Genomic DNA, 17,699 nt, shown 5'->3' with positions numbered 1-17,699 from the left:
ATATTCTCAAAGGGTTTTTCTGTTCCTCTGAATATTAACAACAATCTTTTCAGCAAAGGAGAAGCTGACAAAAGGAAAACACTGAAACTATACAGAAAGTAAACTGCAGAACAGGAAAAGCTAGTCTAACTTTTCAGTTCTAGTAATTTTGGACATTACTTGTTACTACAGTAGGTACATAGGACCTTGCCAGACAGAAATACATCTTTCAACTTGACTGTGCCCCTTTAAAGTTCCCATTCACTTCTTTAATAAAACAGAATTAGCCAGTGATAAGTGGTAGATGCAATAACATTTGGTACGTTTCACAAAAGTCTCACTCTTAACGTTTGTTTAGCTAGGAACACTAATGATACAAAGGAAATCATTAAATCTTGATTTAAGAAGGGCCCTGGGCTCCAGCTGTGGTAGCAGCCCTTTAAATCACCCCTGAGCTACCAGCTGCAGAGGGGCTCGGGGGTGATTTAAAGGGCCCAGGGCTCCAGCTGCCGCTACCACAGCAGAGCCCCGAGCCCTTTAAATCACTGAGGAGCCCTGGGGGCTTCCAGCTGCCACCACTACCCCAGGGCTCTGGCAGAGTCCCAGGCCCTTTAAAGCTCTGCTGTGGTAGCGGCTGCCAGAGCCCTGAGCCCTTTAAATCCCCGCCTGAGCCCTGCTGCCCGAGCCCTGGGGTAGCGGCGGCCGGGCTCCATCGGGGATTTAAAGGGCCCTGGGGCTCCAGCCGCCGCTACCGCCCTGGCCCTTTAAATCCCCGCCGGAGCCCTGCTGCTGCTACCCTAGGGCTTTAAATTGCCGTCTGGGAAAGCCAGTCCCAGTATGGCGCACCGGCTCTTACCAGTACGGCGTACCGGGGTGTACCAGCTTACTTTCACCTCTGATGAAGAGGCATCAGATCAAGGAATTAATACTCTAATGGCTCTTTATGGCAGCATCTGAGATACTGCATTTGTTCCTGGGCACCCAATTACTAGACAGATATTGACAAATCACACGGAATGCAGAGAAGAGAGTTATTTCAAGCCATCCAAATCATAATATTATCAAGAAAGATTGCCAGAGCCAATTATGTCTCGCTTGGCTAAGTGAGAAGTGGAGACAAAGAGTCTATAGTCTATATTTGAAGGGGGCAAACACTAAGCAGGGAGAGGAATTATTTAGGTTGGTACAAGTGGGAACAATAAGGAGTAATGGGTCAGAATTAAGAAAGTGAAAATACAGGCTGAATATCAGGAAAAGATTCCGGATAGTGACGCTTATTAATATGTGGAATCATCTTCCCAATGGAAGTATTGGAAAGACCCATTGCTTGGAACTGAACGAGACACTAGAAAAAGTAGTGTAGGAAAACAGTCCTGCATGAGCAGAGAACTGGACTAGATGATCTACTGGGTCTTTTCCATCTTTAACTTCTAGAATACTTGTACACCAGCTGCATGAACTTAAAAAAAAAAAAAAAAAAAAAAGCTTAGCAAAGCCTTACCGTAAATATATCACTTACAGATGACAAGACATCACCTTGAACTCTTTGAAATAGATTTCTTCTATTCATTTGTTTCCGGCTGTGGTTTACACCACCCTGCTAATTATTCCTCAATAATAAAATTAAACAAAAATACTGTGCAACACCCCAGAGACAACTTTATGGTACAAGGGCATCCACTTGATGACTAATGCAATAGGGCTGCACAGAAACTAATATCATCCCCACATGGAATTTTTAAAATAAATATTGTGCTTGTAAAAAGAGATGGGTGCGGTTTTTATTTTAAAAAGTGGAAAGACATACAGGAATATTTCCTGTTTACTGCATTTGGGAGCTGGTTTGTTGGTTTCCTGGCTTAAGGACACACACTTTGTAAAGAACTTTTTCCCCTAGAACATGAATCCACTCTTCTTTTGCAGCCTGCAACTGCTGGTTCCTAAAATGAGTGAACAATCACCTGCTAATTATGCTGCCATTTAAAAGGAAAAGTACCTGAATCACAGGCTCTATTAGCCTGTCAGGAAGAAAAATGCATATTAAGTCAGGCTGCAAGGTGTGTGGCTATGTCTACACCTAAAATGCTAAATGTAGCTGAGACTGGACAGCTTCCTCCCACAGAACACTGATGAGGTCCAGCACCTCGCCACTGCTCCATATTGGGGATCGCCTGGCGCGTGGAGGCATGGTCACCTGGAAAGATTCGCTGAGAGCACTCCATGCCCGGCTGAGCAAACAGGAAGGGGATTTTCAAAAGGGCCGGTCTGACGGTTGATCACCTGAGGACAGGGCAGTAGAGTTCAAAGTGATGACCAGAGTGGCTAGAACAGGCATTGTGGGACACTTCTGGAGGCGGATCAGAGCACATTAATAGACCAGGGCGTCCACAATGGCTCCGTGGTGCTCCAGCCAGGGCACAGCAAGCCTTATGCCTCTTGTCGAGGTGGATTACCAGGACCACTCCAGCTGCGGAGTCCGGGCGCTCTATGTGCCTTGCCAGTGTGGACGCATTGTGAGTTAAAGCACCCGGGGCTGCTTTAATGCACTCTAACTCGCAAGTGAAGCCAAGCCTTAAGTGTGGATGCTCACTACAGTGAAGGGAAGGGTTTTTCCTTTGCTGTAGTTAATCCACCTCCCTGAGACGCAGTAGCTAGGTCAACAGAAGACTTCTGTCTATGCAGTGGGGAGGCTGGCATGGCATAGCTACATTGCTCTGGAGTGTAAGTTTTCAGTGTAGACCAGCCCTGAGATTCACCCTACACAAAAAGGAGCTTTGAGGCCACATTTTCTTGAGTGCAGAAACCCAACTTACATACTCATGAATTAAAGGCATCTTCAGTCTCTCCAGTTTGTCTGTAGGTATGCATGTACCACACTGGCATTTGCATGTGCCTGAAGAGTATGGCTTTAACCTTGCATGTCTGCTTGCTCAGGGTGGAATCCAACTCCCACCGAAACCAGTGGGAGCCAGATTTGGCTCTCAGGTTGCTAAACTGTACTGCATCCTCCGAGCATAGCATGTTACAGACATCAGCACCATCCTCATTTGTTGGTGCTTTTAGCACTTTACACATTGCCCCCTTCCCATTCTATCATCATCCAAATATATGCCAACTAGTACCCGCTTACTATGCGGCTTTTAGTAATCCTAAAAGAAAAATGCAAAAAAAAAACAACTTTCAGACTGATTACAGATGAGCCAAGAATTTGGGATTCAATAAACATAGGCAATGGAGGACTTTATACTTAACCTCCAAGCATTTAATAGATATGCAGAGCATGCTTTGAACAGCCATGTATATAGTCCTTTATGATACTGTCCAAGAACCATTAAGCCACTATATTGTGATCTATTTCTTGGGAAGGGACCACCCAAGAAGTAGGCCACCAGAAGGCTTAGCCACCAGTGAGATGGCCTCAGACTTGAAGCAAGGTCTAAACTTGTGTGTCATGGTGCTTTGCAGGCAAGAGGCTACTAGTGTAGTCTCCGTTTATATGGGCAAAATTCACTTTCATCAGCATAGCTTATTCCACCACACTGGAGCTAGGCGATCTTTACTGGCCAGAGCACAGTTTGTGGATATCACTGCATCTACGCTAGGGGCTTTTGCTGGCACAGTTGTGCTGGTCAGGATTCACATCTCTTCACACCCCGACCAATGTAGCTGTGCTGCCAGAAGTCTGTAGGGTAGACACGGCCTGACTTACCTAAAAAACATGTTTACTATAGCTCTGAACCTCCACCCCACCAGTAAGGAGATTTGTGGTTTTGTTTTGTTTTTTAAAATTGGATAGTTGTTAAATGTTGCTAACAAACAAAATCAAAGCCTGACTTTTGTAAGTCTGCCAAATGATTTTCAGAGGAGAAGTACAATCACAACCACCACTGAAGTTATTGGGAGTGGATAGTGTTCCATACCTAGAACGTGTACAGAGCTGGCCCACCGCACCACTCATATTTGCAGCATATACACAAAGATCTGCTTGGGTCAGGAACAGTAAGGCACGGTGCATGAGGGTGTCTTTTAAATGACTTTCTACTAAAATTATTGATTTACCATTTAAGAGTTGGGTTCATTCTAGGGTAAAGAACTCAAAAAGGAGCTGACAGACTAGAACAAGCTGTTTATCCATTTGGGGGGCAGGTCACCACTTTGATACACGTGATCACCAAACATCAGCCAACAAGGGGCTAAATCCTGCACCCTTGAAGATAAAAGTTTTGCCACCAACTTCAGCAGGGGCAGGATCAGGCCCAAACCTAGAAAACAAGCACCGAGCTCAAATTCCAGACACAAGGAAAGCCCACATTTTTAACAGAGTGAATGACAGGACTAGAAAAATCCACCTCAAATGGTCACGACCTGGCTGATGAGTGGGAAATTAAGCGAAAGAAGAATTTCTTAACACTAAGCCCATGAAAATCTCTGAGTGAATGTTATGATGGGTGTGGCTGGCTAGGGGAGGTCCACTTTTGCTCAGAGTTGATACTGTGAAACCAGTCGGGGGAGGGCGGGGGGAACATACATAACACCTCCAGGAATTCAGTCATTCCTGCGGATTCCAGCTTGAAGCCTGCTAATACTGACTGGACTCGGGCATGCCTGCAGAGGCCCCAGATGGAATAGGGTTGCTAAGTGGGTGCTGTGGAAGATCTTGGAACAGACACAAATGGCTTAGAAGTTATCCCTCCAAGGGCCACATCTCTTTTCCCCTCCCTGTTTACTGCCTTATCCCCCATCACAAGGGCGAGCTATTTGATAGAGGCCTAAAAGCCAGAGTTTTCTGCTAAACTTTGACCCTGCTATTTTTTTTTTTACAACTAATCTAGCCCTAGATCTACTACTTGTCTCTTCTTCAGAGGGAGACCTTATAGCCTGTACCAAGGCAGTTGTGCAACACTTCAGAATGGGGTGGGGGAAAGAGAGGATTACTAACCAAACCCAAAAAGCAGTTTCACATGGTACAAATCAGGCTTACAAGTATTTATTTTGAACCCTCTGGGCACAGTTTTGCTCTCACATACCTGTACAACTCCCTTTGAAATCAGCAAAAGTCATGCAAAGATACCGTCGGACAGAAGTGAGACCTAAACGCACACTCAAATAGGAGTACACCCCAGGCATTACCTTCACATGATAATGAGCATCCAGCAGGATGTTGGCAGGCTTGAGGTCCAGGTGGAGTAGTGGCGGGGACATGCAGTGCAGGAAGTTCATACCCACAGCTGTCTCATGGATAATTCGGAAGCGTAGCTCCCACGGCAGCGGTTCTGAGGCCAGGAGCTTTTCCAGTGATCCCGTCTCCATGTATTCCATGACCAAGCCAACAGGTTCTTTACAGATGCCATACACAGGAAGAATGTAACGAAACTTTGCCATTTCCATCTTCTTGGCTTCTTCCAATAGCTCCATACGCTCCCTAGATGAAATGGAACATACCATACAGGGTTCAATAGTCATTCACAAAACAAACACATACACACGCATTAGCTCACAGGACTGAATAATGCATTTAATAATCCTTACTTGGTTGAGCCTCAGATGATGTCCAGTATCCACAATTAGTGTTAAATCCATTCATCCACTGATTACATGCACAGCACTCGCTTTTGAACAGAGCACATTTAATGCTTAGATATACCATAATCTTAAACTCCCTTGGCTATTAAAATCATTAGCCTTTTGTGAATTATAAGACAAGCTCATTTCTAATTGTGATAGGACAGTATTGCTCAGATTGCCTTGCTACACACAAGTAACCAAAGTTATATTAGGTCTGGGGACAAAAGCCTTAGAGAGGGGAGTTTTTCCAATTAGATGAACACAGTACCATGAAAGTCCCCTTTCCAACATGGGCCAAGTCCAGTTTGTTACTACAGTCTTCCAGCTCTAGCTAGCACTGAAAATGTTGACCTTCATTTTAAGTTAGCAGGCCCAGTTGGGTAAGTATCTAATGTATCCGGACTTGTCACTACACTGTGCAACACAAGAATTATTTACAAACCATGTGCGGTCTGACCCCATGAGTTGCTCCTTTTAAAGTCAATGGGAGTTGAGGCCATTCACTACCTCCCAGAACAAGATCCCACACTGCAAGCAATAAGGCAGAAGACTTAGTGCTGATTTCACAATCTAGTCATTGGTATTTGTTTACCTGAAGTTAAGACCAAATCTGACAATACAAGGGACCCTGTTCTAAGTTTATATAAAGGAGAGAGAACTAGAAAGAGAGAGGGTCACCTGTTAGGGAGGAATACGACCAAAAATTAACAATAGGACAACATACTGTGCAACTTTGGCTCACGGGTAACAATAAAACCAGGTTGCTTCTGTTCTCCAAGCAACAAAAAGAGGTATAGAAGTCATGTATCATCAGAAGCTCTTGTTCCATGCAAGCCCTTGCAAGACACACGAGCTATCCAAGTTGGGAGGACCTTAGCTGCACTAGGGAGTGAAAGTTTGAGTTCAGTAATTTCTAAAATGAAACATCTTATGTTCTTAAAACCTTTGTGAAGCATTTTGGAAGATGGGCTATAAAATCAATTATGCAAGAATAGATAAAACTTCTGCATTTTGGTTCTTCAGCATGGTGGATTTGAAGCACTAGTTTCCCCTTAAAATGCAATGAAAATCTGGACTTAAAAGTTGTTTGAAAACACATACAACTTTTCACTAAAAATGCTGAAAATGTTAAAATGCAGAAAACTCCTACCACCTCTACTAAGGCTGTGTCTATACTGCCACTTTCAGCGCTAAAAGTTTAGTCGTTCGGGGGGGGGGGGGGGGGACCAAAAAACAGAAAACCCTGAGCAACAAAAGTTTTTGCACTGGAAAGCACCAGCATAGACAGCGCTTTATTGCTGGAAGCTGCACTCGTTCTCCCCTAGCGATGAAGTGTGACTACACTGCCCATGTCACAGCACGGCAGCGCTGTAACATGGGCAGTGTAGACATACTGTAATACTTGTGTGGTTCGTCACTTCAGTCAATTAGAACCAGCAGTTCTGATAAATGCCCAGGGCCAGATCTCAAGCTGGTGGAAGTCATTAAAGCTCTGTTGACTTCAATTGAAAAATATCAATTTATATGATCCGATGATTTGGTCCTAAGTGTGTTGCACACCTTATGAAGCTATTATATAGAACCTGGCTTTTTAATCACACGTGATTCACCTACTACTCAGAAAAGTTAAGTGCTGATAGAGCTTATAAAGAAAATTACTTAAAGAAACTTTGCTACTACTTATGCTATGATCTGAAGTGCAAGGAATGGAAAGATCCATGGAATTCCACAGCAAATGCCAAAGTTGCTAATGCAACCTTGTAAAATTTGAAAAGGAGGTACTGAGTAGAGCAAGATCTAGCCCACTACTCTTCTGTGCTAGAGGAATTTAAATTCCTACTCTAGAAGAGGATCATTATTCTGCTAGAGAAAGGACAGTTATGCTATGAAACCAGTTTAACAAAATCAAGATGATATGCCGAACACTTAACGGTGCTCCAAGTATTTACCGACTGATTTTAGGAATCAACTTTGTAACAAAAATAAATAAATGTAAAAAAGTTAGAGTTTTACACTGTCCAGCATATCACAGCATAAGGCTGTGCTGAACAAAGCATTCAGCTAAGTGAGCCATGTGACTCTCTTCCCCACCATTCTCAGTGCAGATCGGGGCTCCAGATCAGAGATTTGAAATTCAAATTACACTGCTCACAGAACGGGCGACCCAAGCAGCGGCAGATTTAGAGTTAGTGGGGCCCTGCGCGCAGTTTTATTTTTGCTGCCCCCCCCCCAACCCAGCCAAGAAAAAGAACATTCTCTCTTATCTCCCCCCGTTTTTCCATTCTTTTTTCTTCATCCTCCTCCTACATTGTAAGTAATAGGAAGTAAATGAAAATAAAGTGAGGTACCTTGATTGGGGCAGGGGTTTGGGGTGCAGGATGGAGGCTCTGGGAGGAAGTTTGGGTGCAGGCCAACAGGAGCTGCGGAGTCAGCGCTCGGGATGGGAGCAATGTGCAGAGACACCCCCCCCAGGGGCTGCAGGGACATGCCGGCTGCTTATGGGAGCGGCGTGGCAGAGTGAGGGAGACAGCATGGGCATGGAGCCACCTTAGCCCTGCTGCTGGCACATCTCTGCATGCTGCCTAGGACGGGAGCAGTGCACGGAGCTGCCTCCCCCCCGGCCAGGGTTGCACAGAGATGTGCCAGCAACCAACCACTTCCAGGAGCAGCGTGGAACCACTGGCCATGGCATGCAGGTAGCCTGCCTGCGCCTGGCCGTGCCACTGGCAGGGACTCAGGGGCAGGTTGTCAGATGAGATTTGTCCTGCATTTTGGTGACACGCACACCCCCCACCCCCATTTGTTTCATGGTAAATCCACCTCTGGACCCAAGCAAGATAAACATTCGCTACAAAATTAAATATCAACAATGCTTCTTATTAAGAGATTTCAGGTGCTGGCCATCAACCTAAGCCTTGAGGCTTTAGCTCTTTTCAATTGAAGATCTTAACATTTTATCTTGAATTATTTCTCCACACTCTGGGGCAGGAAAAAACTCCATTGGGTCATTCATGGGAAATATAAGTGAATCAACATCAGTCATTAAAATTAAAAATGCAACTGGTAACTAAAAATCCTGTCTAGCAGACATAACAATCTGGTGTGGTACTGTTGAGTGATGAGTGACTTGCAGTTAGCAGGAAGAAGACACTAACCTAACAGCCAAGTTTTTAGAATTGGAATACTATGTGAATTTTTGAGGAGGAGGAGAAGAAAATAAGTGGTTTTTTTTGGAGAGGAAGGAAGGAAAAGCTGGAGTATGGGGAAGGAACCTCTCCTCTATTATCCATGTTGGCTCTTGTTGCTGCCTTCAGCAATTTTCCTTTGAAATAATTGCCTTTGTAGACAAGCACGGAGGCTGCTCTTTGGCATGCTGGAAGGGAGCTCCCATGAACAGAACAACCAACTCCTTGCCCTCAAGCCACATACATAGCCAGCATAATTCATCAAGCTTGAGCTAGCTTTGGAGTCTAAGAGGTGTAAAATTTGTCTGAACACTCCATGGTGGAGTTAGCAAGAATCACCCAGCAACCACTTAACCATGTAAATGGAGCCACATTCACAAATATGGGGTTTCTTGGTTATGAAGGGGTCTGAAGTTACAGCAAGAGCAAAGATTCTGCCTTCCACCACCTCCCCTACGTGAGAGTAACCTCCCTGTATAGTTAGTGCTCAAAGAGTTTTTAGAAAGTGACCAGTGGATTTGAGTGCCCACCTTGAGAAGCCCTAAAGGATTTTCAGAGGGCAGGTGCTCAGCACTTTCTGAAAGTAAAGTGCCTAAAAGGGGGTCTCAGTGTACCCAAAATCATTAGTCAGTTTGAAAATCTTAGACAGTGTTTATCGTTAGCCCATTGATCCAAACAAGTTCTTTTCAATAACAGCAGTCAAGGTGAGAGATCTGTAACTGGCCCTTCTTTCTGATAGTGCAAAATTTGCCGGGCATTCAGAATACAATCCTCAATGATTTTAAAGTGCTTATCACCTGGATATGTAGGTGCTAATGCTACCACACAGAACACTGTATATATAAAAAAAAAATTAAATCCAATTAAAGAGATCAAGAGTTTAATACATGCTTTTAGTTATTCAGCTAGACATTCAGTACAAGTTGCTGGTGCTGGGGAACACCACCACTTTTAAATGCACCTACATAAAGAAACTGAATGTTCTTTCTAATTGATGTTATTTAATCAAAGGGCACAAAACTATTCCCAATTTATTATTACCCCATCAGCTTCAATATCCTACATTACAACCCAAGAGATCAATTATCCTCCTACTACAGTGATCTTCTCTACTCGGTGTTGCTTTGTCTCCCCACGTGCTGGTCACTAGTGGAGAAGAAATGACTAAGAAATGAGCTTCCATCTATGATTATCTCACATAATTCCAATTAATATATATTTTATAGTACTGCTCAAATTTTTTTTTTTTTAATTCAGCATTCTGTAACTAGGACTACCCCAGCAGAATGCACTGTATCAGAAGAATATACTAGCAGATGGGCTAGCTTCAAGCAATATGTATAGTTATCTAATCAGCTGAAGGGCTACTCTAACAACTTGGACCTTCGGCATACCTAAAAGGGTTGTTTCTGATTTGCCTAAAGGTCTTTTTCAAGATATCAATCTGACGTCACTTCATTCTTTGAATTTTATTTTTTTGCAACCCACTCCAAAAGGAATGAGGCTGTGTCAAATGCCTCCTCTATCACAATAGAGACCCTCCCTCAAAACACACAAGAGACAGAACCAGATGTTAACTGACATATGCGCACAAGGGCTGATCAAAAACAGAAGTGAGCTTCAGTGATTTGAAGAAACTTGATAACGCATTGTTCAGTTTTGTAAGTCCCCCTCCCAGTCTTCTTATAAAGACAACCTTGATTATTTCCCTTGTATTACAGTCAGAATGAAAGCCATTTGAGAACCTCTATATTGGCATTTATCTCCTTTTGTTATGCCCTAAGGATTGCACTCTGTGATGAGGAATACAATTTTAACATTGACCAAGTAATCCTAGCAGTTATGCATTTTCTGAGAAGAATCTAAACAAAGTTAACTATTACTCCAGACACAGATAGTGACCCAGAGGGAAGTCAGAAAGAATCAGGAGTATTAATCTCCAGACAACCTACATGAGCAAAACAGCTGGAATGCTCCCAGGCAAGGAGAGACCCATCCCATTTACAAAGAATTACACCACACAACTCTCTAGCAAGGAATACCAGTAATATCATCAGAACAAACTGTCACTGGCTGAGCAGTGATCCAGAAGCAGAACAATTACCTAGCAGCTTTTCAAATCTGGGTTTTACGTACTAATCCTTTCAACTGTGTCATGCCACAATACCCATTTCTGACACATCTGACTTCCACTGCTCATTTCAAGCTTCTCCAATTTTCAGCAGCACAATGCTTTGAAAGACACTTATGGTTGATTTCAGAGTAGCAGCCCTGTTAGTCTGTGTCTGCAAAAAGAAAAAGAGGACTTGTGGCACCTTAGAGACTAACCAATGTATTTGAGCATAAGCTTTCATATGTAAGCGTTCATGGGCTACAGCCCACTTCATTGATTGCATAGAATGGAATATATCATATTACTAACATCTAATTGACCCTCAAAATGGAATGTGGACAAGGCAGATAATACAATGTTTTTTATTGGGCTACCACATATTTGCAGCCAAAAAGATTCCTTCATTCATGCTAACATAGTTCTCAATCCATTCTACGCTGGCAGACTCAAACACTGTTTGCCATACTGGCTCACTATGGCATTGTAACTAAACCCCCCAACTTAGTGGTAGCTAAAGACGGGAGACTGAACCTTTCATAGGCAGAGAGAGAACATTAGCTAGGCCATTTAAGTTCTCTCAGCTCTTCTCAAGGAGTGTTACGTGAACATTGAACTTCTACCCACACATTCACCAGAGATTGACAAAGGAGCTTTGTTCACTTTTACATCCAAGCAACAATGCAGCATTCTCTACCAGTATGATGTTTCCTAGTACTATAAGCCCAGATCCCACTGTAGACTCTGTGTGTGTGTGTGTATATCTCTCTCTCTATCTCTGTGTGTGTCTGTGGTTTAACTGAGAAGCTTCCTTTTCCCCCAGAACCCACCACAAAGAGTCAGATACCAATATGTCCAGTCAAAGAGTCTCCTTTCATGACCTTTACATACACAACCTATAATGGGAATGAGAGATCCTCAACAAACAAGTGCATATAAGAACCTCTGGATTTCTCCTAGAGAGTTTATTCCCCTTTGCCTCTGATATCCGCCTATAAAAGCCATTCTAGCCACAGGGCTAATACAACTTGCTTCGTCCACCACTACTCCTTCAGATTAGCTTGCTCTACTTCTTTCTGGTGCAGACCTAGCTCATTAATCAGAGAATTGCCAACTACCACCACCAGAATTTGTCTACAGAAATGCAGCGGAGACAAAGATGTTCCTAATAAGACCACATGCCATTACTACAGACCCATATTTTAAATTTGGTACCAAGCCAGTTAAAATAATTCTATATTACAGATATTTCCTGGAGCTTTTCCAAGTTTATTTTTAAGATTCCCAGAAGAGGACTAGACCAAACAACAACAGTTAATCCATGAATTACTCAGGCTAGTTTGAGCTAGCCTTAAAATCTATAATCAAAGAGTTAGTGTTATATTTTGTATTGCCTCTCCCCAATCCCACCCCAAAAACTTCTCAGCAATAACAGCAGCTTAGGAAAGCCTCAGAAAGGAAAACCCACTCATTTATTGGCAGCGTTACTTCTACAAGCTCCTGAAGGAAACTGGTGGCATGCTGGGAGACTCATAGGAACAGTCAAATTAAATTCAACCTTAAAACACAAAACAAAATCAAGTTTTCAATACCCTAGGCCACCATAAACATTTCCACAATTTATTGTAGAAAACTTACAATGCAAGAAGTGGTTCTAAAATAAGGACATTCCTCTGCAATTTTTTAATAGTATTTTAACACCTAGGAGCCCTAGTCAGGGCCCACGGCCCCATTGTGCTAAGAACCATACAAACAGCGAACAAATGACATTCCCCGTCCCAACAGGCTTACAATTCAAGCATAAGGACTTGTCTTCACCTACAGCACTACAGCGGCGCAGCTGTATCAATGCAGCACTTCAGCGAAGATGCTCTTACGCTGACGCGAGAGCTTCTCCCTTTGGCATAGTTAATCCACTTCCCCAAAAGCTGGTAGCTATGGGAGAGCTTCTCCCATTGACATAGCAGTGTCTACACGGGGCAGGGGAAGTCTGTACAACTACAGTGCTCAGGGATGTAGATTTTTCACACCCCTAAGCAACAGCAGTTATATCAATACAGGGCTGTAGCGTAGACCTGGCTTAAGTGATGGACAAACAGAGGATTACAAGTAAACAATGAAAAGGAGTACTTGTGGCACCTTAGAGACTAACCAATTTATTTGAGCATAAGCTTTCGTGAGCTACAATGAGACAGTATTGATCAGCATTAGAGGCTGTGATCTCAGCACACCAGCAGCCTAATGCTTGTCAAATATTTTTGTAGGCATTGCAGCAAAATGTTGGAAACCCAAACACAGCAACAGCGAAACTGACTTCACATATTTTCACCTTACAATATGCAAAGGAACAGCAAGGAATAGAAATGAATACCCAACGTAATAATCTAAAAAGACGTTAATACTAATAGCGGAGGTTTTAAGATCTAGCTAGGAAATGCATCAGCTTCGAAAGTCTTAACCAATACACATACAACTTTAATTTACAAACACATTTTTCAAGTTAAGAGCATCCATTTAATTGTTTAATTACTTTGAAATCAATGGATGAGAGAGGTTCTCCAATTGCAAAGTAGAATATTAAACATGAAGACCAACTTAGTGAAAACTCATAGAAGGTTAAGAAATTTCCTCATGTCAAACCTGGAGACAATTTTATTTGTTTCAGATTCCTTAAATCTAATATTTGAATACTGCTTCTCTCCAAATTCCTGAGCGCCTGGAGAGAATAAAAGCAGCAGCAAGTTGAGTAAATTAAAGTGACAGTCCTTTAGCCTAATCCAATATTGAAAACAAAACAGGTCTAGGAAATTTGCTAATTTTAAGAGTTATTTTTACTTCAATGGAACACAGAATAAAAAAGCCTAAGCAATTGTTTGAGTATATCTAATCAAATTTACCCTTTAAATTTTTTGGTGTTCTCTTTTATTGAATCATCTGCAACTTTTTGGCATATTTTAATCTTAATTCTTTTATCCTGACCTAACAATTACCACCTCAGGACACCACTTGGTGGGGGAAACCATGGGCATCCACCCAAAACAGGGCAACCCACTTCTTGTCCCCTCCTTCCATGCAGATCCTGAGCCTGCAGAATCTTCTGGGATTCCTAGGAAGGGAGAGAGTGCGCCATAGAGGTGGCTGGTGACCCTTCTCACAAGAGAGGGGAGCTCCTTGCATGGAGGGTCCACACCATACACTGATCCTGGGGGCAAAATCTGGCCTAGAACAGTTGCAACACTCCACCTAAGTGCCCTATACCGTGTTACAACTAAGCTAGGGCCTTGTCTACAGAAGAATAATTTTTAATTGAACAAATTTGTTCCCTAAAGAGAGCCACCAGGAGCACAAGAGACAGCTGACCCTACCTGGGAGATGGGGGTCTGTCTTCTTCTATTGCCAAGGAATCCACTGTCCTCTTTCCCAGGGGATGTGGCCCCTAGCCACGCACAGACCCCAATCCTGCAGACTTGTGCATACTAGTCCAGTGAAGCAGAGCCACGTTAAGCCGATTTAATGCTTAACAGCAGCTCTCAGAAGTGGCTGTAGCTAGCACAGTTTACAGCTATAACAAAACAGCACCTGTGGTCCCATCCAGACTGGGAAGTCAACCATGCAAACTAACCCAGTTACAACATGATAAATCTGACCTAGTTAAAATATGGCTTGGACTTGAAGCTGGATGGGAACAGATTCTGCAGTAGCCACACCCTAACCCGACTCATGTCACAATCAGGTCCCCCAGCACAATGGGACAAAAGCAGCTCCAGCTCACATCCTGCTCCTTCCTCATTTGCACTTTGAATGGAAAGCGCCAGAGCACTTCCCGTTCAACGCTGCCTTTTGTTGACCTCTTGAGCAGCAGTGGGTGGAGCCCATTAGCAGCACAAGCCAACTCCTGCCCGATTAAGGCAGGGCAGAATACTTTGGCAATGGCTCCCAGCTAATAGGCAAAAGCCATACTGAAATGGACCTAACGCAATATTCTTAGCCTGCCTCAAGTGGCAAAGCACCATAGCCAGTGCCTGAAGGAGGCCAGCCCAGCACAGTGCACACAAGACAAAAGCTGTTGGCCTTGTCCTCATTTAAGTAGGACAACGGCCACGTATAGACGGGGAAAGTTTAGCAGCTGGGGGTATGTCTTCCTTGTGTTTAATCACAGTCTCTACGTACACCGTTTGCACACCAGGTTATAACATAGGCTCCATTCACATTTGTTGGCCACACTAACTATATTAAAGCCAAGTTTTTAAAAAGTCAGTGTTCTGGCCCATAGCTCTGGCCTAAATTGCTTTTTGTTTAAAACCAGTTTACCGGGGTAGAGCAAACTGTGTGATAAATCCAGTCTGACCACAGCAGCATTGAAACTGTGCTTAAATGCAAGCATGGTTGTTTATCCTGGGTAGCCCAGGTCAAAAATTTAAGCTATTAGGGGATACAGAGAGTCCAAGAGGGTCTTGCTAATTCCTCTTATGTTTCACCACTACGTTACATACTGTACCTGTAAAGTCACAAGTTATGCTCTCGCCCACAGCAATATTTTTTATATACTGGAGAATAAGAGTCCTTGATATTGATTATAATAAGCCTGATGCCTGTACCAAAGGAATTCTGTAAGAGCTATGGCAGTCAGCCTCAAGCGGGCAGGGGAGAAGCTCTCAGCCCTACTGAAATTGCTCTACGCTTTTAAAGATCCAAACTGCGTCCCTTACTCTGAAGTCAAAGTAATGGACTTCTCCCTATGGGAGTTCCCCCCAAGACCAGGGCTGGATCTTTAACATGCAATGAGTTAGTATACAAGCATTCCACAAGGACCCCCACCTTCCTAGCAACATACTTAAAATACCTTTACAAAAGGAGGGATAGTTGAAGTGTCTCATAGAAATAGAGGGGAGGAAGTGAAGATAAGAAGCCTGCTCTGGATGTTGAAGAGTTAGACCAGTGGTTCTCAGCCAGGGGTCTGCATACCCCTGAGGCTATACAGAGATCTTCCAGGGGGTCCATCAACTCATCTAGATATTTGCCTAGGTTTACAATAGGCAACATGAAAAGCACTAGCAAAGTCAGTACAAACTAAAATTTAATACAGACAGAATGAGAAAGTAAGCAATTTGTCAGTAATAGTGTTCTGTGACAATTTTGTATTTTTAGTCTGATTTTGTAAACAAGTAGTTTTTAAGTGAGGTGAAACTTGGGGGTAACGCAAGACAAATCAGACTCCTAAAAGGGGCACAGTAGTCTGGAAAGGTTGAGAGTCACTGAGTTAGAGCATCTAAAATGCTGAGCCACAGGAGTGGACATTACCAGTCAAGATCAGTCAGCTTCCCTGTTCTACAATATCTATTGTGGGATGAGTATTTTTGAAACAAATGCCTTTATTTCTGATAAGCACACTTGAACCTTGCAAGTGAGCAATAGACCAACTAAGCATTACTAAATAGCAATGCTGCCAACTCAGGATTTTAATTGCATCTCATGATTTGTTTCTTCTGAAAGTCCTAGCTCCTGCAGTCATGTGATTATTAGGGCTGTTGATTAATCGCAGTTAATTCACATGATTAGCTCAAAAAATTAATCGCAATTAATCGCACTGTTTAATAAATTTCAGTTGGTATTCTATTGTTAAATATTTTGAATGTTTTTCTACATTTTCATATATTGTGTTGTAATTGAAATCAAAGTATATTTTTATTACAAATATCTGCACTGTAAAAATGATAAAATACTATTTCAGTTCACTTCATACAAGTACTGTAGTGCAATCTGTCGTGAAAGTGTAACTTACAAATGTAGATTTGTGTGTGTTATATAACTGCACTCAAAAAAACAAAACAATGTAAAACTTCAGAGCCTACAAGTCCACTCAGTCCTGCTTCTTGTTCAGCCAATTGTTAAGACAAACAAATTTGTATACATTTACAGGAGATAATGCTGCCCTCTTCTTATTTACAATATCACCAGAAAGTGAGAACAGGCATTTGCATGGCACTTTTGTAGCCGGCATTGCTAGACATTTACACGCCAGATATGCTAAACATTCGTATGCCCCTTCATGCTTCAGCCACCATTCCAGAGTATGTGATTCCATGTGGATGACGCTCATTAATAAAATTTGTGATTGAACTCCTGGGAGGAGAATTGTATGTCTCCTGTTCTGTTTTACCCACATTCTGCCATATATTTCATATTATATGAGTCTCAGATGATGACCCAGCACATGCTGTTCATTTTAAGGACACTGTCATTGCAGATTTGACAAAATGCAAAGCATGAGAGATTTCTAAAGACAGCTACAGCACTCGACCCAAGATTTAAGAATCTGAAGTGCCTTCCAAAATCTGAGAGGGACAAGGTGTGGAGCATGCTTTCAGAAGTCTTAAAAGAGAAGCACTCCTATGCTGAGACTACAGAACTTGAACCACCAAAAAAGAAAATCAACCTTCTGCTGGTGGCATCTGACTCAGATAATGAAAAATGAGCATGCGTCAGTCCGCACTGCTTTGGATTGTTATTGAGCAGAACCTGTCACCAGCATGGACGCATGTCCCCTGGAATGGTGGTTTAAGCATGAAGGGACATATGAATCTTTAGCATATCTGGCATGTAAATATCTTGCTACGCTGGCTACAACAGTACCATGAGAACACCTGTTCTCAGTTTCAGGTGACATTGTAAACCAGAAGCAGGGAGCATTATCTCCTGCAAACATAAACCAACTTGTTTGTCTGAGCGATTGGCTAAACAAGAAGTAGGACTGAGTGGACTTGCATGTTCTAAAATTTTAGATTGTTTGTTTTATTTATTTTTGAATGCAGGGTTTTTTTGTGCATAATTCTAAATTTGTAAGTTCAACTTTCATGATA

General features: G+C 42.7%; 1 protein-coding gene across 2 annotated transcripts in view; it reads right to left on the bottom strand.

Moving 5' to 3' along the window:
- RIPK4 (receptor interacting serine/threonine kinase 4) overlaps nucleotides 1-17,699 on the bottom strand; it is a 44,911-nt gene that overhangs the window by 13,574 nt on the left and 13,638 nt on the right. For both annotated transcript variants that reach the window (XM_084650410.1, XM_084650409.1), the window contains exon 2: nucleotides 5,110-5,401. In XM_084650410.1, coding sequence (XP_084506536.1) covers nucleotides 5,110-5,394 — 285 coding nt within the window. In that variant the 5' untranslated portion in view covers nucleotides 5,395-5,401. The remainder of the gene's footprint in view (nucleotides 1-5,109; nucleotides 5,402-17,699) is intronic.

This window comes from Lepidochelys olivacea (genome assembly GCF_965140295.1).
Source record: "Lepidochelys olivacea isolate rLepOli2 genome assembly, chromosome: 1".
NCBI lineage: Eukaryota > Metazoa > Chordata > Testudines > Cheloniidae > Lepidochelys > Lepidochelys olivacea.
Note: the sequence above shows the minus strand (reverse complement) of the source record. Positions and strands in the feature narration are given on the sequence as shown.